General features: G+C 40.5%; 1 protein-coding gene across 4 annotated transcripts in view; it reads left to right on the forward strand.

Moving 5' to 3' along the window:
- Positions 1-2,609, forward strand: part of SCG2 (secretogranin II) — a 468,897-nt gene extending 466,288 nt beyond the window's left edge. For all 4 annotated transcript variants that reach the window (XM_050752154.1, XM_050752155.1, XM_050752156.1 and 1 more), the window contains one exon: positions 320-2,609. In XM_050752154.1, coding sequence (XP_050608111.1) covers positions 334-2,187 — 1,854 coding nt within the window. In that variant the 5' untranslated portion in view covers positions 320-333 and the 3' untranslated portion in view covers positions 2,188-2,609. The remainder of the gene's footprint in view (positions 1-319) is intronic.
- Positions 2,610-12,545: the final 9,936 nt, after the last annotated feature.

Raw genomic sequence — 12,545 nt, forward strand, 5'->3', positions numbered from 1 at the left:
ACATCCAACTGCAAGTTCTGTAAATGAAAAAATAAAATTTGAGAAATCTCATATCAGTGTTTTTGCTGTTGTTCTAATTAAGAGAATGCTATGCAAGTTTTTGGTGAATGAGTAATAATTTTGCTAAAGATTCCTGTGGTTTGCTTGTGGGAATCATGTAGAAAATATTCATGAATTTTTAAAAAGAGTTATCCTAAGCTTAATGTGAAATAATATCTACTATGTTTTTTTTTCTCACCTCAATGATCAGTTATTTCTTTTGCTATAGTGTCTTCTAGTTTGTTTCATTTGTGTTAACTCATATTTTCTATGTTTTAAGGAAATCTTTCAAACATGGCTGAAGCAAAGACCCACTGGCTTGGAGCAGCCCTGTCTCTTATCCCTTTAATTTTCCTCATCTCTGGGGCTGAAGCAGCTTCATTTCAGAGAAACCAGCTGCTTCAGAAAGAACCAGACCTCAGGTTGGAAAATGTCCAAAAGTTTCCCAGTCCTGAAATGATCAGGGCTTTGGAGTACATAGAAAAGCTCCGGCAACAGGCTCATAAGGAAGAAAGCAGCCCAGATTATAATCCCTACCAAGGTGTCTCCGTCCCCCTTCAGCAAAAAGAAAATGGCGATGAAAGTCACTTGCCCGAGAGAGATTCACTGAGTGAAGAAGACTGGATGAGAATAATACTTGAAGCTTTGAGACAGGTTGAAAATGAGCCTCAGTCTGTACCAAAAGAAAATAAGCCCTATGCCTTGAATTCAGAAAAGAACTTTCCAATAGACATAAGTGATGATTATGAGACACAGCAGTGGCCAGAAAGAAAGCTCAAGCACATGCAATTCCCTCCTATGTATGAAGAGAATTCCAGGGATAACCCCTTTAAACGCACAAATGAAATAGTGGAGGAACAATATACTCCTCAAAGTCTTGCTACATTGGAATCTGTCTTCCAAGAGCTGGGGAAACTGACAGGACCAAACAACCAGAAACGTGAGAGGATGGATGAGGAGCAAAAACTTTATACAGACGATGAAGATGATATCTACAAGGCTAATAACATTGCCTATGAAGATGTGGTGGGGGGAGAAGATTGGAACCCAGTAGAGGAGAAAATAGAGAGTCAAACCCAGGAAGAGGTGAGAGACAGCAAAGAGAATACAGAAAAAAATGAACAAATCAACGATGAGGTGAAACGCTCTGGGCAGCTTGGCATCCAGGAAGAAGATCTTCGGAAAGAGAGTAAAGACCAACTCTCAGATGATGTCTCCAAAGTAATTGCTTATTTGAAAAGGTTAGTAAATGCTGCAGGAAGTGGGAGGTTACAGAATGGGCAAAATGGGGAAAGGGCCACCAGGCTTTTTGAAAAACCTCTTGATTCTCAGTCTATTTATCAGCTGATTGAAATCTCAAGGAATTTACAGATACCCCCGGAAGACTTAATTGAGATGCTCAAAACTGGGGAGAAGCCTAATGGATCAGTGGAACCGGAGCAGGAGCTTGACCTTCCTGTTGACCTAGACGACATCTCAGAGGCTGACTTAGACCATCCAGACCTGTTCCAAAATAAGATGCTCTCCAAGAGTGGCTACCCTAAAACAGTTGGTCGTGCTGGGACTGAGGCCCTACCAGATGGGCTCAGTGTTGAGGATATTTTAAATCTTTTAGGGATGGAGAGTGCAGCAAATCAGAAAACTTCATATTTTCCCAATCCATATAACCAGGAGAAAGTTCTGCCAAGGCTCCCTTATGGTCCTGGAAGATCTAGATCGAACCAGCTTCCCAAAGCTGCCTGGATGCCATATGTTGAAAATAGACAGATGGCATATGAAAACCTGAATGACAAGGATCAAGAATTAGGTGAGTACTTGGCCAGGATGCTAGTTAAATACCCTGAGATCATTAATTCAAACCAAGTGAAGCGAGTTCCTGGTCAAGGCTCATCTGAAGATGACCTACAGGAAGAGGAACAAATTGAGCAGGCCATCAAAGAGCATTTGAATCAAGGCAGCTCTCAGGAGACTGACAAGCTGGCCCCGGTGAGCAAAAGGTTCCCTGTGGGGCCCCCGAAGAATGATAATACTCCAAATAGGCAGTACTTGGATGAAGATCTGTTAATGAAAGTGCTGGAATACCTCAACCAAGAAAAGGCAGAAAAGGGAAGGGAGCATATTGCTAAGAGAGCAATGGAAAATATGTAAGCAGCTTTCATTAATTACCCTACTTTCATTCCTCCCACCCCAAGCAAATCCTAATATTTCTCTTTAGTGTGTTGACTTCTATCCTGTTAACACTGTAATATCTTTAAATGATGTACAGGCAGATGAACCCAGGTCACTGGGGAGTCTGCTTCATTTCCTCTGAGCTGTTCTCTTGTGTATGGATATGTGTAAATGTTATGACTCCTTGATAAAAAATTTATTATGTCCATTATTCAAGAAAGATATCTATGACTGTGTTTAATAGTGTATCTAATGGCTGTGGCATTGTTGATGCTCACATATGATAAAGAGTGTCCTATAATTCTATTGAAAGTTTTTAATATTTATTGAATTATTTTGTTACTGTCTGTAGTGTTTTGTGGAGTACTGGAGCAAAAAAAAAATAAAGCATTATAAATATATAGTTTTATTTATAAGGCCTTTTCTATTGTGTGTTTTACTGTTGATTAATAAATGTTATTTCTGGACAACTCTGGACTCTTAATTCTGGAAAACCAGATACAATGTCTATGGAGCAAGCAGTATGAAGCCAAAAGAGAAAATCATCTTCACCAGACAATTCAGGTAAGAAGTAATGAATTTTATACATGTGATCATGATACCTGCTTGCAGAATGCCACATCCTCTCTCAGCCCACTAGTTATGCTTGCCCATGGTTTTCCTCAAATATATAATTGATAGGGTCTTTGTTTTAGGTATTTTTTTACTCTTGATTTATATAGGTAAAAGAAATTTCAGTCTCCAATACCCATAAGCAGCATCAAAACAAAAACAGAAAGAAAAAGAAAAGGCTGCGTAGATGGCAATCAAAAATGACTACAGACTTGAAAGGAACCTATGTGTTCCCAGGTCATGTTGGTCCCCCCAAAACAAGGCTGTTACCTCTCTTATGTGACTTAAGGGGAGCCAAAGGACCCCCAAACTGACCATTAGGTAAGTGAAGAAGCACAGTAGCGGTGGGAACAGACCAGCCCCATCTCCTGCCCTAGTGGGCAAGGTAGTGGATGATTATGACAGCACACATCACTTTAGTACAGTGTCAACCACCTAACACATCAACAGAGAATCAACACAACATCAGCAAGAAAATGTATAGAGCAACAAAACAATAATGGTCATAAACAAGGAAATAAACAATAGCTTTTATTTTTTGAATGCTTATTGTGCTATAGGCTCTATACTAAACACTGTACAAACTTTGCCTTGTTTAGTCTATAATTTGTAATTATAGACTATAATTTGTTTACTTTATAATTTTCCCTTCCCTTTTACAACAGGAAAAATCAAACTCAGAATGATTAAATAACTTTCCCAAAGTCACTTACCATTGTGAGTTGTCACATCTGTGTTTTCAACCACTTCACTACACTGCCTCTCTGGGAAGTGCCCTTTCAACCGAGGAATGGGACATTGGGGTTGAAGCGTGAGAAGCTCCCAAGGTTTTAGTATGGGCCACTTCCAAAAAAGGACACATGTGTGTGTATGTGTGCATGTGCATCATGTGCATGTGTGTGCGTGTGCCTAGGGGACCATCCCTAAACTATCAAAAGGCTGAACTGTCATAAGGCAGTCCCAGAGCCTGGATGCTTTGGGGGAAAACATTGAATGTATGTTTCCTAATTTATAATTTTGCCCAGATTCTTTTCTGTCCAATGATCATGCAATTTTGTGGTATTCTAGAATCTGCAAGTGAGCAGAAAATTAGAAGCATTATCTCTACAGTATTTCTAATATGTAGACTTTATTCTCAAATACTCTCAAGATAGGGGGTTTCTCCCTCACAATTCAGTATTATAAATTGGACCCTATGGAGTGGCTGCTCCACAAAAGGATTATTACAGTTCACTTTCTACATAGCCTTCTGAGACTGATGTGTTCTTTGTAGCTTTGGAAGCTCAGGTAAAATAAGTTGCTTCATTTGTACAGCAGGTTAGTAGTGAAGTGGACTTTAACCCACAACTAACCATAGGTCTCAGGCATGCACCCGTCCATGTGGGTCTGATGCTTTATCATACATGGAGTTAGGTATGGGGGGAAGCCAGAGAACGTGGGGCTCCTTCCAGTGGAGAGATCTAGGATACTCGTGTGGCTTAAAGTTTAGAGAACATATTTATATGCCATGCTTTGCAGGTATCCACACACACCTTCCATCCATTGTATACTCTGTCCAATCTTCTGTGTCATGCTATATAACTCATTCCTTGGATCCTAACTCAACTGCATGCATATTTCCATGGTAGCCCTAAGCAGAAATAAGAACTTGGCACATGCATCTCTACTGAAAAGAAATTTGCCTTCATTGTGATGTTTAAACAGTTTACTGAGAGGTCAGGCAAGGAAAGCAGTGAAACTGACACGACACAGCAGATCAGGCTCCTATCTGGGATTTATACACAAACCAGGAGCTGTCAAAGCCTGCACTCTTGGCTACACCATGCTGCTTTGTTCTTAAAGCCTCAGTTAGGTCTGAAATTCCAGGATTTTCTAATGGAGACATTTCAGGCATCAGGATTGGCAGTTGAGAAGATGTATTAATTTGAGATACATATTCTTCCCCGACCTCACTTAGGCATCAGTCAGCAAGCACCTTTGCCTTTTTGCAGTACTACCGTATCTTCAGCTATTGACTCATCAGGTTTACTTACTTCTGATCCAAAGTTGGTGGGGGTTTTTTTTTTTTGTTTGTTTCATAAGTACTTTAGTGTGTAATTCCCTAACATAAGAAATTAAGCTCTATGCACAATTCAAAGATGTAGATGACAAATTAGTTACAATTAGGGCAACACTGCCCCTGTCCCTGCCAGAAGCCTCCTTCATTAGAAGTCAGGAGTAGCTCAGACCTCCAAGCAGACACCCACTGCAGGCTACTTTGGGAAGAGAAGAAAATTGCATGTGCACTATAACAGGCCCCCTTGCAGGAGTCCTCGTCTCCATCAGTAGGAATCAGATAGGATCCTGGTACTTTATGTTCTTCACAAGCCCCCACCTACTAACCCTTCCTTCCCCTCTTCACTCACAGCATATCCTCCCATCCGCTTGGGGACAATCAGTACTAATTTGATTGTGTCCTTTATAACAAGACTTTTTTTTTTTTTTTTTAGATAGAGTTTTGCTCTGTTGCCAAGCTGGAGTGCAGTGGCTCGATCTTGGCTCACTGCAACCTCCACCTCCTGGGTTCAAGCGATTCTCCTGCCTCAGTCTCCTGAGTATCTAGGACTACAGGCGCATGTCACCACACCCAGCTAATTTTTGTATTTTTAGTAGAGACGGGGTTTCACCATGTTGGCTAGGATAGTCTCGATTTCTTGGCCTCGTGATCGGCCTGCCTCGGCCTCCCAAAGTGCTGGCATTACAGGCGTGAGCCACCGTGCCCGGCCTTAAACCAAGACGTTTTGTTTTGTTTTGTTTTGTTTTTTGAGATGGAGTCTTGCTCTGTCGCCCAGGCTGGAGTACGGTGGTGAAATCTCGGTTCACTGCAAGCTCCGCCTCCTGGGTTCATGCCATTCTCCTGTCAGAGTAGCTGGGACTACAGGTGCCCACCACCACGCTGGGCTAATTTTTTTTTTCTTTTTGTATTTTTAGTAGAGACAGGGTTTCCCCTTGGTGGCCAGGATGGTCTCGATCTCCTGACCTCGTGATCTGCCCGCCGCGGCCTCCCAAAGTGCTGGGATTACAGGCGTGAGCCACCACGCCCAGCCTTATACCAAGACTTTTAAGTCAGCCTCTTCCTCACACTCAGACCTCCCTAAACTTTGTATATCACCTTCATGGACTGTGATGGTTAATACTGAGTGTCAACTTGATTAGATTGAAGGATGCAAAGTATTGATCCTGGGTGTGTCTGTGAGGGTGTTGCCAAAGGAGATTAACATTTGAGTCATTGGACTGAGAAAGACAGACCCGCCCTTAATCTAGGTAGGCACAATCTAATCAGCTGCCAGTGTGGCTAGAATATAAAGGAGGCAGAAAAACGTGAAAACCAGACTGGCCTACCTTCCCAGGCTACATCTTTCTCCCATACTGGATGCCTCCTGCCCTTGAACATCAGGCTCCAAGTTCTTCAGTTTTGGTACTTGGACTGGCTCTCCTTGCTCCTTAGCCTGCAGATGGCCTATTGTGATTGTGTGAGTTAATACTTAATAAATTCATATATGTATATATATCCTATCAGTTCTGTCCCTCTAGAGAACTACATGGACCCAAACTTCTCCTTCTTCCCTTATTCTATAACCTTTCTCAACATGCCCTTTGATACTCAAGGTTAGTCATAAGCACGACACCCTGCATCCTCAACCTCTTCTATGAATACTCTCTTCAACTTCTTGCTCTAGGGGAAACCTACCTCTCCTTTAAGGTTGCTGCTTTCCCTGCATCCCTCTTCCTTGCTCCTTTCTTCTGCTTAAAGTACAGTTTTTTCTCTCTTCCATAAAAACATCCAATGCTGAATCTCTTGCCATCAACCATTACTACTGGCAGTTGCAGTCATCTGCTGTGCCGGGTTGCTTCATCTCATTCCTGAAAGGTAGCAATGCCTGCTCACTGTTGCATTTTCCAGCACTGCTTCTGCCTTAATGTTTGTTGGTTTCAATATGCATAAGATGATTTTTCCAGCTCAGCCTCTGTTTTTCTATCAGCTCTTCACTTACATGGTTATGCCCCTGATGTTTTCCTTACCAATAACTATCCTAAATGAATTCCAAACATTTCACTCTACCAATCGCCTTCTTTATTGTCAGTGTGCTTCCTCTGGTACTTCAGTTCTAATAATCCCTCCACCCCCAAAATTGAATCCAGGCATCCTGCCATATTTCCACTCTCCATCATCTCTTTTATTCTTCGTCACCCATTTTGTCAAGCATAGATTTCGTGGTGAGTCATTGTAATCACTACTTTGTAAACATTTTAACTCTCTTCTGCCTCTCATGTTCCATTGCATTCTCTTTGTTAAACAACTATTCTAATTAAGTTCAATTTTCCACCCTGTCTTACCTTCTCTCTTACAACTGAGCATAGCAGAAGCAAGATACATAACAACACTGACTGATTTCACTTTAAATTCTTGCTCACTGCCCTCAAGTGAACCATAATGCTGACCCATAATCCTCATACACCCCTCATCTATTCAGTCTTTCACTCCTTCGGCAATAATATCACACTTTTCCTGCTGTCTGAAAATATCCAGCACCGTCTGCACATTCCATATTCTCAAATGGTTATCTGGCTTCATGTTTCACCAAAAAATAAAGCAACACCAAGGAAGAGATGTACAGATGCCCATCTCCACTTTGCACCACCTACCTGCATCTGCAATGCACTCTCTGCTTTCCTGTTTCCTTTTTGGGGGGAGAAGGGAGGTGACTGGTCTGTGCTCCTGCCTTATTAAATCTATCCTCTTGCTTACTTTAGAACCCTGTTTTAGTAAATTTCCCCCTTTTTGTTGAATCAACTTTCCCTTCTCTACTGAATCATCCCTATGAGCATACAAATAGGCTGCTTTCTTTCATCTGCAAAACCAGCCAGATAAGCAAACAAACCCTCTCCTGACCCCACGGTGTCCTACATCTACTGCCCCATGTCTCTTCCCCTCACAGAAAAATTCTTGTAAAGAGTTGTGTGTCCTTATCCAAATCCTCTCTTCCCATTCTCAAATCCCTTCAGTCTGGCTTTTGACCTCACCTCTTCACAGAAATGGCTCTTGCCAAGGTAAACGGTGACCTTCATATTGCCAAATCTGATGGCCAATTCCAAGTTCTTATCTTATTTGACTTAGCAGCATTAGACGATATCATCACCTTTTTACCTTTGAACACCTTCTGTGCCTGGTGTCTGGCCACTAAATATGCCTGGTTCTCTCCATACCTCAATGGCTACTCTTTTAGTCTCCTTTGCTATTCATCTTTATCTCTCTGGTGGCCAAACACTGGAGACCAGAGTCCAGACCTTGGAACTCTTCTCTACTCTATCCACATTTATTCCATAGGTGATCCAGTTCTAGCCTCATGGCTTTTACCACCAACTATTGGCCAACAACGTCCAGTATGTGTAATTGATAATGTTTCCATTAACTCCAAACTCATACATTCAACTGTCTAGATGACAACCTCACCTGGATGTCCAATAGGTGTCTCAAATGTCATATAGCCGTAGAAGAATTCCTGATTTCCCATTCCTTGGCAAAATTCCAGCTCCTCTTGCAGACTTTTCTCTCTCAGTTGTTCAGAACAAAACCCGTATTTTCTTACTCATTTATTTCATCCGAACACTGCTCTTTATCTTATAATACATTCATGGCCTGGCATCAAATCTTGTTGGGCCAATCTACAATACATCTGCATTTCATTTTTTCACCACCCCCACTGTTACCAACATGCAAGAAACCATAATAATCACTCATTTGAGTTATTGGAATATCTTCCTTTTGGTTTTCCTTCTTCCACTCTTACTTTTCCTATACGTTAAACATAGCAACTAGTGTAATCCAATTATAACCTAGACTAGAGGATACAGAGTGAGAGTGTTCTACATAACCTAGCTCTGAACTCATTTCCTGGTACTCTTTCCATTGTTATTGCCATGATCTACAATGGCCTACATGACCTAGCTCTGAACTCATTTCCTTGTACTTTTTTCATTATACCCTCCTTCCTAGGTGCACTGACTTCCTCACCGTTCTTGAAAGTGACAAGCACATCCCCACCTCAAGACTTCTGCATTTTCTGTTTCCTCTTTCAGAAATGCTCTCTCCCCAAATAGCTGCATGATTTTCTCCTTTACTTCCTTCAAGACTTAGTTGAAATATTGACTTCTTGGTCAACTTTAATTCCGACACACCTTTCCTATCCCCTTTTCGTGCTTAATTTTTTTCTCCTTAGCATGTATTACATCCAACATTCTCAACTTACAATTATATCTAAGTTATTGCCTACTTCTTTATCACTAGAATGTAGTCTTTCTGGGGGTAGTTATTGTTTATTTTATTTATTGTTGCATCTCTAGCTCTCTAGATCAGTAACCAAAAATGCAGAAAGTGCATAGGAAATAGTTATTGACCTAATGAATGAATAGGGGATGAAGGAATGAGGGTAGAAAAAGGAGAGAAAATAGTGTGTTGTTTGGTTCTTGCATTGCTATAAAGGAATACCCGAGACTGGGTAATTTATAAAGAAAATAGATTTAATTGTCTCATGATTCTGTAGGGTGTACAGGAAGCAAAGGCCCAGCATCTGCTCTTGGTGAGGGCATCAGGAAGCTTACAATCATGGTGGAAAGCAAAGGGGGAGCTAGTGTGTCATGTGGTGAGTATGGGTGCAAAATGGGGGAGGAGGTGCTACACTCTTAAACAACCAGATCTCAAGTGAACTCAGAGTGAGAACTTCACTCATTATTTCAAGGACAGCACCTCTCCATTCCCCATGACGCAAGCATCTCACCAGCCCCCACCTCCATCACTGGGAATCACATTTCAACATGAGATTTGAATGATTGATTCAAACTGATATACAGACCATATCAATAGGAAGAATAGAGATTGACTTTGAATCTAGAAGAATGAAACAAAGTAAAGCCTTACTAAAAGAATAAACTTGATAAGTATACAATTTTATATATAAATTATTATATTAATTTTTTCATCAGTTACATCAAGTAGCAATTTTATTACAGTACATCAATATAGATTTGGTGACATTTTAAATTTTGACAGAATGAAATTAGTGGGGGAAATAAAATTCTTGATCCAGATTTCAGTATCTTTCTTTTGCAAGTCTTTTAGCTTTGCCCCAAGGAAATGTAGCAGCAGCATTAGAGCTCAATTACCTCTCTAACCTAGCAGGAAGAGGGTAGGTAGGAGCTGTAAGCTTGTGAAAACTGGGCCCAGCTATATTTTTCAATTTAACTTATGCATTATTAGAAGGACTCAGATCATAATTAGGCAATCCTCTAAGATGCCGTAGTTTTCTTGAATTACAAAATTACAGTTATTTTGGTATTTTTATCAATATAGGTGAGAATTATAGTTATTTTGCCCTAGAGAAGAAAAAGATTACTGTTATTATAATGCTATGGAAATAGTCACATGCTGATAAAAGTTATGCCAGCCTGAATACGTAGCTACTACGGCTAATGCTATTTATGCTTCGACTATTATTCTTCACAGTTGGAAGGCTGGGAAGCCCCGTGGGCTTTGATCAAGGAAGTTCTAAAGGGTGAAAAGAACTAGGGACTGAAAAGCCAGTGGAGTTTTCTTGGTGACTTTAAGTCTTTTGATTTGGAACAAAGATGATAATTTGTCTGCAAGTGTTCAGACTTTAGTATCTACCTTCCAGATGGTTTATTATAGCAACCATCAGCAGATTTTTTTCTGGAGAACTGAAGCCACATGCGTATTTATAGTTAATTTCCATGTCATTTGCATGTGCCTACATTCACCCTGTTTTCTATTTTCGGGACATATTCACCGCAAAATGTATTGTTGATACCTTGAGGTTTATTATTTTATCAGAGTCTTTCTTTTCCCTTAATGCCCTTTTATTAAAGCATTATCATTGAGGTGACTTCTGGACATCATAGAGGGTCAGTGGGTTTGGGGGCTGGAAGGCTTAGGTAAATACTAGACTACAATGTCTCTGCTAAGACTTTATAATTGATACAGTTTGGCTGTGTCACCACCCAAATCTCATCTTGAATTGTAGCTCCCATAATTCCCACATGTTGTGGGAGGGACCTGGTGGAAGATAACTAAATCTGGGGGGCAGTTTCCCCCATACTGTTCTCATGGTAGTGAATAAGTCTCACGAGAGTCGATGGTTTTATAAGGAGAAATCTCTTTTGCTTGGTTCTCATTTCTCTCTTGCCTGCCACCACGTAAGATGTGCCTTTCTCTTCTGCCATGACTGTGAGGCTTCCCCAGCCATGTGGAACTGTGAGTTCATTAAACCTCTTTTTCTTTATAAATTACCCAGTCTTGGGTATGTCTTTATCAGTAGCACAAAAACAGACTAATACAATGATGTAATAGCCACAGTGGTATCTCCTGCTGCTCCAGCTCATACTTATATCTTGCTTTTGGTTCCTCCCTCCTTTATCTGCTGCTGCTATTTTAGTCATCCTTTGAGGTTTAGTGCACACACTGCTACCTCCCCTGAGAGTACTCCTTGGCTTACCCAGTATTTTTTTAAAATTTTCATTGTAATATTTATTTTTCTTGGTCTGGCTACACAGCTGTGGCTAGGCAGGTTGACCTGTCTGTCCCACCTATTAATTTAGAAGCTCTTTGAAGTCAGGGACCAGTTCTGAACATCCTTTCAGTGTCCTGTACAATGTCCAACCCTGTGCTTCTTTTATGTGAACTGCTCAAAACTTGTATGTTGAATAAATAAGCAGGTATTATTAAGCATATCTTCCTCTTTGCACTCCACGTGGTCATCTGCATTGTCTTTTGACCTTGGCATTTTCAGAATATCTGAAATATCAAAATGGTGCCATGCTTTAAAGGGTACCTAATTCAATATGTGGCTTAATTTAAGTTAAAAGCCTATCCTAGAGTCCCGCACGGCATCCCCTTTTAACTGTGATTTTCTAATTCTGAGGACCAGAAACACTCAAGAGCTTTCTATTTTGAACAATGAAATCTTCACACATGTCTTAATGAGTGAGTTCAGCCCACCACATAACAATTTAACTTTTCTCATGTTGACTGGCATGTCAATTCCTGCATCCCAGCTCAAAGAGCATTCAGATTTCCATTCCAGAAACTTCTCTGATCTGATGCACTGGAGCTTTTAAAGAATATATTTTGGGGATAATAAAAAGGTGCAAGAGTAAAATCCTGGCTTTCCTACTTACCTGACAGGCATGGGATCTAGCTGGGTCTAAGGTGGGAATTCTATTTACCTTTCAGGGCTGTTGTAAGGATTTATTGACAATACGTGTGAAGTGGCTTTACAGTCCCTGAAACAAAGTAGTTGTCAAATATAAGGTAAATTTGTCCAATCAATTAGCCAACAACTATTACTAATCATTTGCATTGTGTAAATCTTAATATTAGGCATTATATAGGGAGAGAGCTATAAGGGATGCATATAATGGTTTCCCCATAAACAGACCACATTGTGAAAGCACTTTTGTTCCATTTACAAACAGGATTATTTCTCATGCTGCAGCTATTTTGAGAAAGTGGTTTGTAATGAAGCAACAAGTTCTGATTCCATCTGTCATGGGGTACAATTTAACTGGGGCCATTTCATGGGAATTGGAATGTTTAGAAGCCTGTGGGTGGTATGAACCAACACTTCAGGTTTATTTTAAGTTTAAAAATCCCAATTTATGCTAAAATTATC

This window comes from Macaca thibetana, chromosome 12 (genome assembly GCF_024542745.1).
Source record: "Macaca thibetana thibetana isolate TM-01 chromosome 12, ASM2454274v1, whole genome shotgun sequence".
Taxonomy (NCBI): domain Eukaryota; kingdom Metazoa; phylum Chordata; class Mammalia; order Primates; family Cercopithecidae; genus Macaca; species Macaca thibetana.